This window comes from Natator depressus, chromosome 8 (genome assembly GCF_965152275.1).
Source record: "Natator depressus isolate rNatDep1 chromosome 8, rNatDep2.hap1, whole genome shotgun sequence".
NCBI classification, from domain to species: domain Eukaryota; kingdom Metazoa; phylum Chordata; order Testudines; family Cheloniidae; genus Natator; species Natator depressus.
This window is the reverse complement of record NC_134241.1, coordinates 101,766,218-101,784,146: the sequence shown is the minus strand read 5'-3', so window position 1 is coordinate 101,784,146 and position 17,929 is coordinate 101,766,218. Positions and strand designations below refer to the sequence as shown.

The window sequence follows — 17,929 nt, the reverse complement described above, 5'->3', positions numbered from 1 at the left end:
GTAACAATAAGGGTAGCATCTTAGAAAACACCCACCCCCCCGCCCCCCAAACAACAAAAACCAGAAGTTAGGCTGGAATGTCTATTCACTCTTCCCCCCCGGACCAACCCTGGTGGGCTTGATACATCCGTTCATCCAAAAGAGCCATCTTCTTTGCCAGTCTGGATCCACTTCTCTTCCCCCTGCTGCCTAGGAAGGGGCTCAGAGCCTAGGAAGGCCCTGACCACCAAGGGCACGTGCCTGCAGCTACCCCCATCCACTTTTCTCTCCCGGTGGCCTCCAGATCAGTGATAGGTTGGGACCGGTGTCATACAGAGAACCCGACAAGCACCCACACGGAGATGGAGGCGAAAGACACAAGGGTAAACAGGACTGCAATGTTTATTTTGACAAAAAGATAAACCAGATTCAGAAAGCGCCAATCCCTCACACAGCCCCCGTCCTGCTGCCCCATCGCACACAGGACCCTGCAGCTGGGCAAGCCAGCCCATCCCTCACACAGCCCCTGTCCTGCCACCCCATTACACACAGGACCCTGCAGCTGGGCAAGCCAGGGCTGGCCAGCCCCGCAGACCAAGCCGGATGGACTGGGGCAGTCAGGGGAGAGAGAGAGGCACACAACAAAAGAGGCTGACAGCACGAAGCTGGTAGTTTTCAAGGAAGGAGGGTAAGAAAAGTTTGACCCATCGAGGCGCTGCAGAGCCAGACACAGTGTGACCCCTTTCCAGAGTCAAATCCTGTTACAACTGAAGGCAACAGGACATTGGCTTCCATGGGGCAGGACCGACACTATCAAGTGAAGTCAATCGGGCCCTTCCATTTTATTCTGTGCATTGCAACGCCATTGGTTAGAGCAGAGGGGGAGCCGGCTCGAGAAAGATTGATTAGAGGAGGAGTCCCCCGGCTGTGGCCTTTGCTGGACGAGGCCAGGTAGTAAGAAAAAAAGCCAGGAGACACCAGCAATCAAATCACACTATTTCAGTGTGCAAAGAACCAGCCTGGGTTGCCTTCTTCCAGCTCCTCTGCTCCACAAGTTTAAACCGATTACAGAAGAAGAGTGGAATTAGCAGCAGTTCAGGGCCAAAACCCGCAAGCGATTGTAAAACAAGGGAGGGGCTTTATTTCAAAGTTTGCCTGCAAAAGGCAGCTGGGGGGGGGGGGAAATGGGGTTCTTTGAGAGAAAAGGGGTAGGATACCCCCAGCCTTCTAGCATCACTCCGGGATTCAGAACAGTCACTGCACATCACCAGTACAGGAGATCTGCAGCAGCCCACACTTCATCCCCAGCAACCTGCCCCCCGGACACAGGTCTCTCTCCACTTCTCGGAGACGCAGCGGCAGACACAGCGCTAGGGGGACTTTCCGGGTCTCGGCAAAGTACACTACAGAGCATTGGCTGTGGCAGAGCACAGTTAGCACTCACGGTACATACGCTGGGTCGATTTTGTGCGCGCGTTTCCTTAAGCATTTGCAAAAATCCCCCATCACCTGTGCGTGGGCTTCCCAGTTTAACCCAGTAAGGTACTGCTGTACATTTTGGGGGTGAGAAGAGAAAAAAAAAAAAAAAGCACCAGAGGCCATCATAACCCTGCCAAAGTCAACTGGCCAAGGGAGAACGGAATGGAACAATGCAACGCCCCAACATCTGCTAAGTGGGAAACCCCTCTCTGACAGCAATCCCAAAGGAGGACCCCAGGTGCCTTCCTGGTTCAAAACCTCATCCCTACGGACGAATAAATAAATAAGTTAACGTAGCGTTATATGCAGGAGACTGCCTGGGGATCGGAGGCTCATCTGAGATGGGTTTCGATCTGCAGTACAGCCAAGCTGCTCCTAATGATCGCTTGGTTTTTATCACCCGCGCCTTTAAAACCATCAGGCCCCTTTGACGCTCCTCCCCCTTCCCTGTTGCCACAAAATACGGACGGCCCCAGCCACTCAGCCAGGGACTGTCCCAACGTACCTGGAAACCATGGCAGCAGAGAGGGGGATGCGCGGCGAACATCAGGCCAGCGAAGAGAGCAGAATCTTCTACAAACACCATGGGCAGCGGCAGTCCAAAAGCCCCATGGGTTTGCCCCATTTGACCCTTGACCTTGCAGCCAAGATGGCCAGTTGCGAGTGATGCGGACGCTAGATCTGCCAGCCAGCCAGCTTGCATAGCACGGGCCAAAACAGCCAGCAGCTGGCAAGGACTGTGGTCCAGACCTCAAGATTATTTAGATGCCTAACTCCCATTGAAACCAATGGAAGTTAGGCACTTGGTCTTGGCCCTTATCCCTGCATGCCTGGGCTGCAACCAAACCAATAATCCAACAGGTCTCATTCCTGAGCCCCCAGCTCCCCTCGTCCCAAATTATAGTGCATTGGCTCTCTGCTCACTGCCATCTGCCTCCAGGTCTGCTGCCAGTAAATGCACTGTCTGGTTAGCTTTGGGGCTGGAACCCAGGCCGGGGAACTGAAGTGCTGAGGGTCTGATCCCATGGAGCAGAGGCGCGGGGGAGTGCCTGATCCAGGCGCTGTCTCTCCCCCACTCGGAGCCAGAGCTCGAACCAATTCAAAGGAGAGCTCCCGGCGTGGGGGCCTTCCCCTGCTCCTCTGCCCCAAGGAGGAGGCAGCTCGGAGAGCTGCTCCTGCAAATCTGATTGGCAGGAAGGTGGTGATGGGTGGGAAAAAAGAGAATCATCTCTATATAGGCATCAACCACAGGTCGGAGACTTTTTGGACTCAGATCAAACTGGAACCCGGTGGTGTCACTTGCTGGGCCACTCCGAGCTCCCACTGGCTACAGCTGGGGGGGAAATCTACAGGCCGGGTTCACTCATCCCACCCCGCCCTGTGCGACCTCCGCTAAGGCACACGCAGAGGGGAGGGGAAACCCAAACCCTCCTCGTCCCTGAATGTCTTCCCTTTCCGTAGCTTCAGTCAGGCTGGCAGGGCTCAGGGTCAGAGGGGACAGCCAGCCCCAGCCCGAGAGCGGCGTCCCATGGCCGCTCCTCAGAGCCAGCCCAATCTCGCTCAGCGCAAGGGGGGCTGAGAGTGCCCGGCAGGGTGGGCGAGTACCACCGGTAACCAGTAGTGATCACAGCAGGACGTGGCCCCCTCCGGCACACGGGGCCTGCCACAGCAGCTGCCTGTGATGGAGTTGCTGGGCTCCCAACCCCCTTGCTGCCGTCTTCCCTTTAAGCTTTGGGCGGCAAGCGATGGGCCCACGTGCAGGCAGGGGCTGCTCTTCACACACCAGGGCAGCGCCCGATCTGCAAGGCTCCTTCACCCCCTCTCCAGCTGGCTCCCGTCTCTCTGCTCCAGCACCACGGCCACCGGGAGGCTAATCCGTGCCGCTCGCTGGCTGCCACGCATGAGCTTGCACTGGGAAGAGTCACGACATCGGTGGCCGGGCGGGGGCGCCTTGAACCCGGGTCTCCCACATGGCGCCATCCACTGATCCATGCAGTGGGGGAGGGAGGGAAGAATTCCATTTAAAGAGACAGGCCACATTTCCCCTGATCCTTGTTCCTCCGGATGCTGTGAGCTGGGCCCAAGGCTCTGGCCCTTCCACCAGTGACATCCCCAAAACCTCTCTAGAGCTGGGCTGTACCAGGTCCCTTCTCTGCCCCACAAACCAGGCAGAGGACAGGGCATTTCACCCACCTTGGCTCAGACGCCCAGGGTACCACCGGCCCAGGGCAGAGCCATCAGAGGGGCACGGGCCCAGATGGAAAAGCCTGGTACAGGGCGAGCCAGCCACACAAGAGTTAATAAATAAAGTCTGGCCTGAGGGCATGGGCACTTCCTGGGCTACAAAATTCGCCTCCCACCCCGCTGTGGGGCAGAGAGAGCCTTAAAGGAGCCGGTGCATTTAAAATGCCTCCTCCTAAGGAAGGGGGCAAAGTTAGTAAAGAGTCAGTGTTAAAAAGGGAGCCCGTGTCCACGGGCGGGTGTCACATCCTACAGGGCAACGCTGCAGGGTCCCAGAGCGACAGCAGCCAGTCCCCAGGCAGGGGCGGGGTCCTGTGCCCCGGTTTCCGTCCGGGGAGCACATGGGGCACAGCTGAAGTCCCTACCCCACCCCCACTGGGAGTACCCAGCCTCTACCAAGCGCTGCCCCCTCTCCTCTCTGCGTGCGGTGGTGCCGTGGAGATCTCTCCGGCTCACGTCTGCTCTGCTGCTGGCACCTGCCCGGCCACCTCCTCCTTGGCGGGGGGCTCCATGAAGATCGGGGTCACCGCAGCGGGCTTCTTCGACCTGCAGGGACCAGGCAGGAGTAGCTGGTCAGACATGGGAGCACTTGAGGGGCTGCAACTCCCGCGCTGGGTGCTGTACAGGCCCGGGCGAAAGGGGCAGATCCCTGTAACCACAGGGAGCAGCTGGGATTCTGCTCAAGAGTGGTATTTACTGGGTTAATACGGAGCCTTCGACTAAGAGGTTGGAGGGGGTTTTCCCCTCTCCCCAGGCAGGGGCCCACCAGGGTTTCCTTTGCGAGAGGACCCAGCCGCGGGCACGAGCCCTGACTAGTGCCGGGTGCAGGAGGGGAGCCCGCTAGCCCTGCGATTTCATGGGGTGCTGCAGGGATCTTGCACTCCCTCCTCCGGGCCCCTCCCCGGGGGGCATGGCCATACTCACGAGTAAGGGGAGGCGGGCACGCCCACCACCAGGATGTGGTTCTTCTTGCGGAAGAGACGCCACAAGCCTTTGTGGTTCCCACGGACGTCCAGGTCCCAGACGTGAAGGCACTAGGAGGGGAGCAGTGGACAGAGAGCTGAGGGCATGTACCACGGCCCACCCTGCCGCGCTCCGCCTGCGGCTCCAGGCCGATCCGGGCTGCAGATCTGCTCGGCGGAGCGATGGAAACGCTGACCACGCCCTGGGCTCAGAGCGCTGCAAATCCCACTCCTTCTCCCACGGCTGCTTGGGGAGAGCCCAACGCTCCCTCCCCTTCCCCTCAGCAGCCAGCAAGTAACCCCACGGCAGGGCAGGCTCTTGGCTCCTGATGCGCGAGCCAGCTCGATTCACAGGTCGAGGGGAGACTGCAGGGCCGGGGAGCAGAAACCTGCCTCCTTATCCCAGGGACCTGACCACACGTGCTCTGGTACCTTTGGTGCACAGTCAACCCCGGAGTCACCGTGCAGGCTGGAGCCCCAGTTTAAGGCTTAGGCCCAAGTGAATCGGCCAATGGGAGCTGGTGCTAGGGGCCAGCTGAGCGCCAGACAAAAGTCGGGCATCGTAGCTTGAATCTCCGCCGTCATGGAAGCCACAGCTAAGAATGTTGGGGAGGGGGCTGCAGTCACATGGGGACCAGGCAGGGAGTCACCTTGGCGAGTTGAGTCCAGGTGGTGAAGTCGGCTTCCTGCTCCATCCTGATGTACATCACATAGGTCTTGCCCTCGGTGTCGGGCAGGAAGGAGTCCTCGCACGGGTTCTTGCTGTGATCCAGAACTGCAGCCTCGCTGAAATGGGGCGCAGGGCTGGTGAGTGGGCAACCAAGGGCGCCCACCCACCCCCTGGCATGCGATACACATAGGGTCCCAGCCGATGCCGGAGGAAAGGCTAGGACCACGTTAGGACCCATCCGTCCCTCCAACAGGAGGCAATAGATATACCCCTGTGAATCCCAAAGCACTGGCAGGCCCTGTTACAGCCCTGATCTTTCAGGGCATGGGACACAGAACACACTTACCCCAGGAGCCGGTGAATTTCAATCTCGTAGGCGTCCTTCTTTAAGCTGCATGGGAAAGACAGAGCGTAAAGGGCCAGCGAATGAGGAGGGAGGTTCTGTGAGATGGGCCACATGCCACGGATGGACGGCCACACACTTCATCTCCCAGCCAGGTCCAACGTCCCCAGCGTCGCAACAGGGGAGAACAGCGAGTGCCGGTGGCGTGGTTCCTGCACCAAGCGTTCAGCCCCCTGGTGCTTTGGCTTAAGTGACATATGCCAGTGGGCATCTGATCCAATGCACCTTGCGTCACTCTCTGCTCGGCAGGATGGAAAGCTCCTGGAACAGCTGAAGGGGGAGCTCGGAGCTGGAACAGGGAAGCTGCGGAGGGGTGGGATAGAATTAAGAGGTACAAGAGACAAAGCCCTTTATGGTGCAGCAGGCTCTGGGTGACCTCCAGTCGTTCCTTCGCAGCGGGCTGGCACTCACCTCTCCACGTTTTTGAGCTGCACATTCGGGATGGTGTTGAATTTGTGCTTCTTGAAATAGGCTTCCTGGGAACCAAGCGCAAAAAGGGACTTGTCAGAGGATCACCGCTCATCCAGCTTGCCCGGCTCCATCCTTCGGAGCCACGGCAACGCTCTGGCTCACGCCCCTTCCCCGACTGCTGCGCCTCGCAAGCCCAGCGCAGAGGTCAGATAACAGCCCAAGGCAATGCCCAACAGGCAGCCTCTGCACCTCGGAGCAGGGAGGGGAGCCTGTCTACCTGCCCGCCCCCCGGCCCGGCGGGAGACGGCACTCGGCATCACTCACATGGAAGTAGCCGTTCATGTTGAGCCCCACGATGCCAAAGTGGTACGAGCGCGAGACGTCGGGGATGATGCATTCCCGGCCTTTCCGCTGCTCCGGCATCCGCATCCACATGTCCCAGTCCCACAGCTGGAGAGGGGAGAGGATGCTGCTTTAGAGTGGGAATCTGGCTGCTGCACTGGGTGCTTGTCGCTGATCACGCTGTTCCTTAAAAGAGCCCCTTAGCCCCTGGAGATGGAAATACTTCTGTGCCAAAGACTCCCTCCCCGGACCTCCATGCCTCCGGGCATGTTATTGCAGGTTGCTCGTGGACACTGGATGCCGCACGCGGGCAGCCATTGGTTATGGCCAGAACCCACACGGCACCCCCCGGTGTTGGTTATTGTAGGGCTTCTCAGACAGATTTCTGGCAGAGATGGACGTGTTTTTAGACAGAGCACTGGCTTTACCCAGGCTCTGCAGACAGCGGGGTTGGTAACCCCTCGGAGCTGGGGGCTCGGAACGTGGACGCCGTCCCTGTATCTAAAAACCTAAGAGCAACATGCGTCGCTTGCGGGCGCCCACAGCCCGGATGCTTCAAGGCGGCTCCTCGGCTAGCTGCCCACCAAGATTCACAGCCCCCGCTCCCCCCATACCCGCAGCAATAGGGGCACCAGGGCTCCTACCGGGCAGAGCAGAGGGCACTGACCTTCTCTGGGGTTGGCCATTTCGGCTCCAGTTCGTCCTTGTAGAGGCTTTTGCTCAGCACCCAGCCCAGGCCGGGCATGGTCTCGACGCGGTACAGGAGCGAGGGGTCCTCGGCTGTGTGCTCGTAGCCCTGCGGAGCCAGAGGGCAGTGTTCAGCGCGCCCTCGCCAGGACGCCGACAGGGGGCCACAGGGACCCCGGGAGCGCAGGTACGCCAGGAGGAGGCGTTATTCCCAGCACAGGAAGGCCAGCGCTTCGCCCCTTCCTTTGGATGGGGGTTTCCTCACCAGCCTCTGGAAGGGATCAGCACCTGCCTGCCCCACCCGCCCTGAACCCCTTCACTTCCCCTCCCACCTTCACATACATCTCCCACCCCTGCCCTGAGCTCTGCAGGGTCAATTCCGGGCACCTCAATATCAGGGGCCGACTGGGCGAGCTGAGAGAGTCTTCTCTAGCAGTGCATGCACCCAGTGCACATTGGCCCCCAAACCGAGCAGCGTTGTGGCCTGGTGCCTGGGTGAAGGGGGGCAGGAGGGGGGGGTCGCAGCCCCACTCAGGTTTGGCCCGTCTGCTCTTCCATCTCCATCTGTGGCGGGACGGATGGACCAAACCCCCAGGGGCCAGGTCGTAACACCTAGGGCGGGCACAGGACGGTCTCGCTCTCCCACCCAGCGGGGGTGGAGCGTGGCGCAGACTCGGTGCTGGGGCCAGCGGCTGCAGCGGGGCCATCTGGGATCTCCTCAGCTCACATGGTATGTCTCTGCACCACGTGAAGCATTTCTGGGCCCCCCCCCAGCTGCCTTTGCAGAGGGAAGAGCGTGCTGCGAACAGAGCCGGAGGCAACAATCCCCGCCAGCCAGGCGGCAGGAACCAGCGCCTGGAGGAGACGGAGCACAGGGACGCTGGACTGCATCGGAGCGGGTCTTGCTGTGGGGTTACAGAGGCGGGAGAAGCGAGTATCCATGAGCCTACCTGATCGTTCCAAGCCGAGATGCAGTACAGGCTGTCGTCCTCCTCCAGTAAATAGATCGACTGGCTCAGGAAGCTAGAAATGAGACAGATTACAGACAGGACTGGCTGCACCCCCAGGTTCCCTGCTCACCCTGGAAAAGGATTCTCTCCCACCCACTGCTACGAGACACAACACCTCGATCCTAAATAAGCCCCTCCGTCCTCCAGCTGGGCAGAGGAGGTAACAGACGCCTAGGAACCCCCAGTGCGCCCATCCGTCATGGAGGCTCTTTGCTCAGACCCACTAGGCAGGCAGCTCCCACCCTCACGGCCAGAGAGGATGGTGGAGAGAAGTTAAGGCAGGGGACGGAGGAGAGGGACAGTTGCCAGCCTCAGCGCAGGGCAAAATGTGGGTCAGCTGGGGCCAGAGGATGCTCAAAGCATTTTACTACCTGCAGGAAGTCACAAAGCAGCCTTTGACCCAGCGATCAGGGTTCAGCAAAGGAAATCAAAACGACAGTGGGCCAGATCCTCCGCTGATGTAAAATCAGTGTAGCCTTGCTGACTCCAATGGAACTACAAGTGCTTACATCAGCAGAGGATCTGGCCCAAGTTGTTTCTAGTCCCTGTAGTAATTCCTCTGCCGGCACCGGCCCTCGACAGCTCCCAGAACCAGCCTCAAATGCTCATATATTAATTAAGCTTCCGGGCCCCGCTGTGAGGTAGGTACTGCAAGTACCGAGCCCATTTTACGGACTGGCAAAACAGAGGCATGATGAATTCCAGTGATGTCCCCGCCTGAACTCCCAGTAAGTCAACAGAAGAGCCAGAAGTTCTAGCGGCACTGAGCCCTCACCATCGAGGAAGCTGTCGAGCAGCTAAAACCCTAGGATGGATGGAGATTCTGACACATGCCCTCTTTGTAATCAGAGTTTGGTTGTGGATAATAGGGTCACCCCCACCCCAGCATCAGCAGGATGCTCCCACGTCTCCCGGGACCATCCTGCAGACCGTGGTGCACCAGTAGAGCGAAGAGCCACTCGTTTCTGGTCTGGCAAGACAGACGGATGTGGCTGGGCCTCCAAGACGACAAGGGAGCTGCAGGGCCAAGCAGAGGGCCCGATGTCAGCATGTTACAAGCCTCACCTGAAGAAGTCGATGGAGATGTCCAAGTCTTCTTCCAGCACCACAGCAAACTTGGCATCCTGGGAGGGAAACGAGAGACGTCAGCAGGACGAAGGGGACTAAGGACAGACCAGAGACATCTCACAGCATCCCCTTGTCTACGCTACTCTCCGCGCTCGGCCCCAACAAGCCTCGCGGACGTTATTCACACCAGGCCCGTCTCGACTCAAACCCAACGTGGCCACGTATACTCTCTCACAGGCAGCCATTTTGCTTCTCAGAGGACTTCATTTCGCAGCCATCGCTCCCGTGAGATGGGCATAAGGGAAGTGGGTTCAGTGACACCAGGGAACTGCGGCATTCCCAGCGCTAGCAGGAAGGCACCCAAGCTGCTGCCCTGAGTGGATTTCCCTCCTTCTCCCCCGCCACGCTCCTGGGTGCTGCGCCATGACAAGAATTTCTGCTCCTGTCAGCAGGCACCGCGGGCGTCGCTCTCCTGATGCGCAAGTGCCCAGCTCGTCCCCGAGTGGGTCCGCAGGCGCTCGTTATGGGGAGCGGAAGTGCCCGGCGCTGAGAGCAGAGACGGTCGAAAGGAGCAGGGAGGAGGGACTTGCTCACCGGGTGCAGGTTGAAGGTTGCAGTCAGACTGGCCTTGTAGTGCTGTGGGAAGAGACACGGGCATTAGCAAACACCGCCACCGAGGTGTCTATCCCCTCCAGACACCGATTAACGGTCGCTATTGGAGGGCGCCCCTGGGGGAAGCATGGATCCAGTCCATGTAAGAGTCTACTACTGCTGCCAGGTCCACAACCCACCCTTTCATTCAAGCAGTGGAAACTCCTGCTTTTATTGCTCTAGGTCAGGGGTGGCCAAACTGTGGCTCACAAACCCACGGTTACCATTGAAGTGTGGCTCGTGGAGCCCCCATGTTCCCCCCTCCCGCCCATTCTCCACCTACCAGACTTGGTAGGAGCTTGGGACCCCTGCCTTGCAGCAGAGTGGTAGGGTAGGGGCTTCTGCCCAGTGGGGAGGGGGGGTCTCGGCGCTTCAGCAGGAGCAGGGCTGAAGCCCCGAGCCCTGGCAGGTGCGTCCTGGCTCTCAAACTTCTGAAGGTTGTCGTATGCGGCTCAAAGGATCAGTACATTTGCCCCCCGCCTGCTCTAGGTCCTAGATTCAAGCCCCACTACCGGTCTGTGTGGGACACACGGTGCACCAGGAAGAGGGGGGAGAATTTCCCCAAGTGGGGCCAGAGGGGCAAGTAGGAAGGGTCCCTCACCTGGGACACTCGGGCATTTTTAATGCTGATCGGAGTGTGCTGGATCCCTTTCAGGCCAAACAACTCCACCACGTCCATTGGCTCCTGGAAGAGAAAGACACGAGCCTCACTCACCGCACAGGCCCCAGATCTGTCTATACCTCTACGCTCAGCCCCTTCTCTAGTGCGCAGGGTTGGCAAGCCAGGAGATGGGGCAAAGTCTCTGATGGCATCTGATGCTTCAGGCAAGTGTGGGAAACACCCCACAGTGGGCTTAACTGTGCAGTGCTGCGCCATGGTGACCTGAGGAAACAGCAGGGCTACCTGACCTCAGTGGATAATCAGCTTGTGCCCTGAAGCATGAGCATAGATAACGCCTGTAACGGTTAACCCAGCTTGTTTAACTGAAGTCCTGCTTTGAGCAGGGGGTTGGACTAGATGACCTCCCGAGGTCCCTTCCAACCCTGACATTCTATGATAAGTTGCACATTAGCCATGCTCACTCATGCAGGTGTCTAATCCTTCTTCATGTGCATACTGTAAAGAATGGGGAGGTGGGGGGGTAGCACGTTCCATGGGTACACGCAACAGCTGTGTTTTATACACGAAGAGAGGCTTCCTTTACCATCCGGCATGAAACCAGGTCACCTCTCCAACTGACCAGTAATCCCATTAGAGAGCCCCTTAGTCATCCCAGGCTCTGTGCACCCAGAGTCTGGCTCCCCCTCTCCTCCGCCCGCAGATCCCTGTTGCAACCGGGGAAGGGAACTCGGATTGCATCAAGCACCAAGGGTTTATCCTCCCCCGGACACCCCAATAAAATGACAGCACGGTGCTCAGATCTCCTGTTCCACTCATGAAAACAGGCCCAACGTTCATGCTGCTCCCTCATAGGCCAGGGAGCCTGCTTCCCGTTGCCATGGCAATGGGATGCATCCAGCATTATCTGCTCTCACTTACAGAGCATTAGTCACTGTGGCAAGTGTCTAAAAGAAGAGGATTTTTCCCCCCCCCATCTGGTTTAATTCATGTTCTTCCTCACAAAGAAAGAGCTCTGCTCATCTCATTCCCTCACGCCGACACTAAATGGAGTGGTGCTGTATGAACAGGAGAGACAGAAACGCTGGGTCTGATGGAGGGGGGGGGAAAAAAAAGATAGTCACCCCTACCCCGCAGTACAGTCCAGACCCAGTAACGGTGCTTGCAATCAACGCCCACTAGACAGCATGTCCTAAGCCCCTTAGACTACTAGCTAGGTGCCAGCCTGGGAATTGGGGGGGGGATCTGGGTTCTGCTCCAGGCTCAGTCATGGTGTGACTTTGGGCAACCTCTGCAGCTCGGGCGCCCCCCGCCCAGCTGAACCACGGGGATATAATGCAAAGCGGAGTCACCGGCGAAGCACCTGGAGACCGAAAGAGGTGAAAAGTTCCACACAAGCATTCGGGTCATCTGGCTCTGTCCACAGCGAGGCCTCAGCTTACAGACAGGGGGAGAAGATGAGGTTTACGGGGAAAGGCCAACCGAAGGCAGGTTGTTTTAAGAGGCTGTGGGAGGGTCCGACCACTGCCCCCTCTCCCCCCACTAATGCTAGGACTATGCAGTGTGACGGCTTCAAAAGTCACATCCAGCTGCAAGTCAGAGAGTCTAACCCAGGTTCCAATCTTGAGACAGATTTGTGGGGCAGGGGGTGTTTATTTTGGCTGTGGCGCATCAGGTCAAGCCTGGACTGGAAGGGGTCTGATGGACATAGGGGTGCTCGGTGGGGAACATGGAGCTGCACCCTACAATATGGGTTATGTATAGGAATCCTGAGGTCCGGGGGAGCAGAGTTTCAGCACTCCAAACACAAGGCCCGTGACTGAAAGCCATTAAGGCTGAACAGGTCTAACTTCCAGACAATGGAGCAGCCATCATGGGGGCTTCTCCTTACTTGGCCTGGCCGGTCAAGTGGGAAAAAACAGTTGGAGAGAAATGGAAGATTGCACCCCTGGCCCTGTAAGAAAGCCATTCAGGGTGTGTCTGTTCTGCACTGTAAACCGGGTCTGTGGGAGTGTTACTGCATTGTAACCCCGGGTTTACAATCGCCACACCTGGGTCTCCCAGGCCTGTTAATGTGTCCGTACGGCGCTATGCAGACCTTCTGACGCGGGTCTGCGGCTGGAGCTGTGATCACGCTGCAAAACGACAGCACTTGGACCAAAGTCTCTGTGGGACTGGGGCTCTGCCCACACCCTCAGCAGGTTGCTAGGCCCCGGGTCCTGTGTGTGGACAGAAGTGGGGCTTGGGCTCAAACCTGAGTCAGTCTAGGCTCAGTGGGCAGCGTAGACGGACCTGGACAGATGGTAAGTGGGGTCTGGCTTACGCAGGGAGGAGAGGATTTTGAGAAACTGGTTTCCCTGGGGAGGGAATCACTCTCTGGAAGGCAAACGGAGACCAGGCTGGCTCCCAAGAACTCTTGGGCTTGCCAAGAGAACACGTTGGGTCCGTTCGGTTCCTCTAACCGGCGGGAAGCCTGTCTAACTGAGCTCGTAGCGAAGCCTAAGGTCAGATGGGTCTAGACGAGCGTGGCAGCTGACTGCTGTTTTAAAGTCACTGTCTCCAATGCTTCACTCCATTTGCTAAATAAACCCACTTGATTTCAGAAGGCCGCAGGTGACCGCCGGTCGCAGGATCTCAGAGGGAACAGGCAGGCCTGGGAATAAGTGGGGCTGGGTGACTAACTGATTCTGTGGGTCACTGACCGGTCAAAACCCAAAACAAAAAAAGAGGCAGTTTGGGCCGACCTGAGTCTGAACTTTTTCAGAGTTTTCAGGGAAGCAAAAAGAGTTGGCAAAAAATTTGATTCAAACAATACAGTCAGTTTTCAGGCATTTTTAAAGGGTTAGATCAGTGGGGGAGGTGAGCAGGTACAAATTCCCCCTCGGGAACAGGGATTTGAACCCAGATCTCCCCTTTTCCAGGTAAGCGTTCAAACCACCAAGCCATCAGCTACCCTGAGGTGGGGCTCTTAAATTCTAATCAAACTATACAGTGGAGCAAGGACCTGAGTCTAGGTCTTCCACTTCTCAGGCAAGTGCCCACCCACTGTGGGAGGACTGCCGCACTGCCACCTCCTTCTCCATGGAAAGGTCCTCGCGAATCTACCGTGAGCCAGGGTTTGTGGCTGAAACTTGTTCAGTGAGTTCATGTCAAATTCGACCCAAAGTCGCGAACAGTTCCACGTCCAAGGACACTTGCGTTCGTCAGCGAATAAAGGATTCATCCAAAAAGGTTTCGCTTTCGTACAAGGTGGGGTGTCGTACCCAGGTCTTGGTCAAAGAGTGGGAGAACTGTGAAATTCTACCCCAGGACAAGATCTCATGGCCGCTGTCCACGGTGAAGTCCCTAGTGGAATTTCTCGCTCTTCTCACAGCTCGGAAACCGGGAGAAAGATCTTCACGTTGGAGGGCGCCCCGGGTTCTCTTTCACGCCCCGAAGCTCTGCGACAATCACGGGGCACCCCCCCATCAGTCCACCCCTGAGCAGCCCCTCTCCCCCCTGGACACCTGATGCCAGACAGCACCATTCAGTTGGTTTATTTCAGCAGGAGTGGGAGGGGGGCTGCAGACAGGGGTCGGTCAGAATGTGGACTCCAGAGGGTGCCGACACCTCTTGCCCCCTCTGTTCCAGCCCCACAGCCTCAGGGCATTTTAAAGATGCAGAAAATAACTCACTTGTATCAAGAGCCCCAATCACGGACTAGGACCCTGCCGTGCTAGGTGCTGTACAAAACCCAGAACAAATACGTGGCCCATTCCCCAGAGAGCTTCCGATCTAAGCCTGAGACAAGAGATGATGGCCAGTGTGACACGCAGCCGTCTCAACACACCAGCAGCCTAATCGTCATCAAAACGAAGACGCCCAATGGGAAACAGACCAACAAAATTGCTCTGTCCCAGTGAGCCGAGCGGGAATTTCAGAGCCTAGTGAGGAGCCCGCCCCAGGAGCTGCCCTGGGGGGTGGCCAGAGCGGGGACAAGGACGACAGCAGCTGCCCCCTCCCGCATGTTCAGAGACAGTGTGAGAAGCCCCCCTCCCCGCCACAGGGGGAGATCTTACCTCATAATATCCATCAATAAAGACCGTGATCATCTGGGGGTTGACCCCTTGAGCCGACAGCAGGGACCGCAGCATCCTGGGGGCCAGGAGAGGAGAGAGTGAAAATGTGTTTGCTTGAAAGTCTGGAGTCTCTTTAACAGACTGAACGCCATGGTAACGGGGAGGGGGGGGTGCCATGCAAGAGCCTTGCACAAGTGTCTTCTCTCTCAGATGGAGGGGGAAGCGGGCCCTCTCAGACCCCAGGGTCAGGCCCCTGCTCTCTTTTCTGGGAGTGTCCAGCCCTCCTGCAGAGGGCACCGGGTGAGAGACGGTCACCTGGCGACATGCTGAGCCAGTGATGAAACTTGGGCAACAGAAGAAGGAGACGGTTCAACACTCAAGTGAGGCCTAGATCCCTTGGGTAGGGGGTGGTGAGGTCCTTGCAAACCCAGACATTGCCCCATACTCCCTTCCCATGGCGAAGCTGGGAGGGTAACGCCTATCATCGCTCAGATTTGGCCAGCAGGGATGGAGAAAAATCCCTTGGAGGACTACACAACACACTTACCTGCCCCCAGGACAAAGCCACCCACCCGTGGGGCATTCAGAGCCCACCACTACCTGCTCCCGCAGCATTTTGTGGCTGGGCTACTCATGAGTTGGCCACTAGGAAGACGCCCTTGAAGCATTCTGGGAAAGCAAAGGAGACTAGCAGGCGACTCCTCCCGCTAATGACATCAGAGAGCGGGCTCCCCAAGAAGAACGGGGGTGCCCGCATTGCCCGGGTTATTCAGAGCCAGGACTAGGTACAGAAGCAGAGCTGTTCCCAGTGCTCCATCTGCACTAGCTGGAGATGGAGTGATCTCACGGGGCTTCCCCAGCTTGGCTTTCTATGGACCCTGCAAGAGAGATCCAATGCTCTCCCCGGGACATCCCTCCACAGCCCATGCAACGTCCCGCCAAGCACTCACCTGTACAGGTAATTGGGTCTGTTCCCTGCAATGACAGCCACAGGCACATTAAAGACTTTATTGTCCTTGAGCTGGAAGAGAAAAATGTTTGTGATAAGGGCTTTGGGAAGCCACTGGGGCCACCCGCCCAGCCCCGGGCCTCAACAGCCCTGAGAAGAACCAGTGACGTCTGCAAGGTTTAGGAGCCCTGCCCACAGTGAGGGGATCTCATGGGTGTCAATTCACCACCCAGCTTCCTTCCCCTTAGGGGCCGGGCTTTATTTCAAGAGAGGGGACAGCACTGTTCTCATCCAGCCTTGAAACAGAGCAGAGACCCTTTGCCCACAAGGAGAACCCTGGTGCAAGGATGATGGCCTCATTCAGTCCATCTTAGACACCTTCAGATGCCCTCCTGCCCCACCATGGCAGGCTGGGATCCGGGCAGGGCAGGGCTGGGCCCGGTCAGTACTTGGCTGCGGGACAGCTTAAGAATCCTGGGGCTGCAGGGGGGAGAAAAAAAAAAAATCGCATGGTGATTGTTTCGGCAAGGTTCTCTCTTCAGGACTGATCCCAGGCCTCAGCCTGGCCTGAGAGGAATGCCAGGTGACTGGAGATGCCAGCTGTCAGGTAAGAGATGCCACAGGGGTCCTGCCCGCTTGCTGCCATTCGGACCCAAGAGTACTTTTTGCTAGACCATAACAGAGCCCTAGTCCAGAAAGGAGTGCCAGACTAGGAGGTCATAACTGACCACCACCCGGCCACCCCACACCAAGCCCGACAGTCACAGCCCTCAGGAGGCTGGACTGAGGTGTGCCACGGGCAGGGAACAGAAGAGACGGAAGTGTCAGGAATGCTCCAGGCCCCTGCCATGGCAGGGAATGGACGTAGCGAGATCTACACTGGTGCATACGAACCCTCGTGCCCTAGCTACTCTACCACAGTCGTCCCTGGCCGTTTCAGAGAGACACTGCAGCATCCTTCCCTTCCCTTCCGACAGCCAGGTGCATTCTGGGAGCCTGCTGGAGGTGGCATGCCGCACAGAAGCAGGCCGATGTGATTTCAGCTGGAGCCCTCTGTGCTCCATCTATCCCGAAGCCTCCTGCAGACGTTATGCCAGGCGAGGGCCACGCACCGCTCCATGCTCAGCTGGAGGCAAGGGCCTCCCGCTCCCCCTCCTCCGCTCGCGCTTGGAGGGGAAGACGACCTCTAGCCGTTGCGCACTCACGGGATCAGGGTTGAACTCGATGGGCGTGGGGTCTTTGCAGCTGCAGACGCTGCCGTAACCTTCCACCTTGGTGCAGAACCTCCACCGGCGGCGGTTCAGCTCCGTGTCGGGCCACCGGCACTCGGCATCTGCGGGGGAACGGGAGACTAGCCGAGTTCAGACCACTGCTCGGGGTGGGAGGGGAGACAGCAGGCAGCTCACCCCTTTGTGCCAGGGCACAGCCCTCCTGCCCTGCCACTTCACTGCCCCCACCTGCAGCCTCAGCTGTCATGCCATGGCTTACTGCCGTTGGTGGCCACCTGGGCCGAGCGGATGCCTTCGCAGAAGTGCAGCCAGCCTCTGTCTGCTGCCCTGGGTGGGCACCCAGGCTCAAACCCTACAGGGGCACAGAAGGCCCTGGCAGCTGGATGAGCGCAGAAGGAATGGGAGCTCTGAACGGCATGGTCCAGAGAGATTTCTTCCAGCTTCTATTTTAAGACCCACCCTAGGCATTCACAAACAATCCCTTGGAAGCAGGAAAAGGAAACCCACTCCTTTATCTCCTCCCCTCCTCCTGGCAGAAGCATGCTGGTTTGTTATTGTAGGGTTGCTAAGAAAATAAAAGAGTGAGCACCAGATTTACAACAGAAGCACCAATTCCGTTTTAACGCCCAGTCCTGTATTAAGGAGGTCGGCGGCTTTAAAAAGGAAGAAAAAAAAAACCAACCCCAAACAAACCACCACTTCCTAGCCCCCAGAAACGGCCCTGTCAGAACAATGCAGCCTGAAGTCAGCTCCCATCACCCCCCCAGTGCAAATTCCTCATAGAGGGGCTTGCACACAGCTCTGCCTCACCCTCCCAGAAGAATACCATCCCCAAGGTATGGGAGCACAGGTTTGAGAGAGAGACCCCAAACCTCCCCATGCCCTCCAGAAGGCCTCACAGTGCTGGCATCTGATTATTTGTAGGCCAGCAGCACCTCCAGGCCACAGCTGAGCTCAGAACTCCATTGCGCTAGGTGCTGTACGGCCATCATGAGAGCCAGCGCCTGCCCCACAGAGCTTACAAAGTGGGGGGCACAGAAGGGCGAGTGGACGTACACAGTATCAGAGCCAGGAATAGAATCCAGGTCTGAGCCGAGAGCCCCATCCACTAGGCTGCACTGCCCCTCCTCCCCAATCATTTCTCATCTCCATGGGGCCAGATTTACAGCAG

The 17,929-nt window shown here is 57.9% G+C and overlaps 1 protein-coding gene across 3 annotated transcripts in view; it reads right to left on the bottom strand.

Annotated features, from left to right (window-relative positions):
* Window positions 1-371: 371 nt before the first annotated feature.
* The window catches only part of POMGNT1 (protein O-linked mannose N-acetylglucosaminyltransferase 1 (beta 1,2-)), a 30,587-nt gene continuing 13,029 nt past the window's right edge, over window positions 372-17,929 (bottom strand). For all 3 annotated transcript variants that reach the window (XM_074961823.1, XM_074961821.1, XM_074961822.1), the window contains exons 9-22: window positions 16,735-16,862; window positions 15,531-15,601; window positions 14,581-14,656; window positions 10,505-10,588; window positions 9,847-9,888; window positions 9,250-9,308; window positions 8,125-8,197; window positions 7,155-7,283; window positions 6,470-6,595; window positions 6,146-6,210; window positions 5,678-5,722; window positions 5,312-5,447; window positions 4,624-4,733; window positions 372-4,245 (exon numbers count right to left, since the gene is read on the bottom strand). In XM_074961823.1, coding sequence (XP_074817924.1) covers window positions 4,152-4,245; window positions 4,624-4,733; window positions 5,312-5,447; window positions 5,678-5,722; window positions 6,146-6,210; window positions 6,470-6,595; window positions 7,155-7,283; window positions 8,125-8,197; window positions 9,250-9,308; window positions 9,847-9,888; window positions 10,505-10,588; window positions 14,581-14,656; window positions 15,531-15,601; window positions 16,735-16,862 — 1,238 coding nt within the window. In that variant the 3' untranslated portion in view covers window positions 372-4,151. The remainder of the gene's footprint in view (window positions 4,246-4,623; window positions 4,734-5,311; window positions 5,448-5,677; window positions 5,723-6,145; window positions 6,211-6,469; window positions 6,596-7,154; window positions 7,284-8,124; window positions 8,198-9,249; window positions 9,309-9,846; window positions 9,889-10,504; window positions 10,589-14,580; window positions 14,657-15,530; window positions 15,602-16,734; window positions 16,863-17,929) is intronic.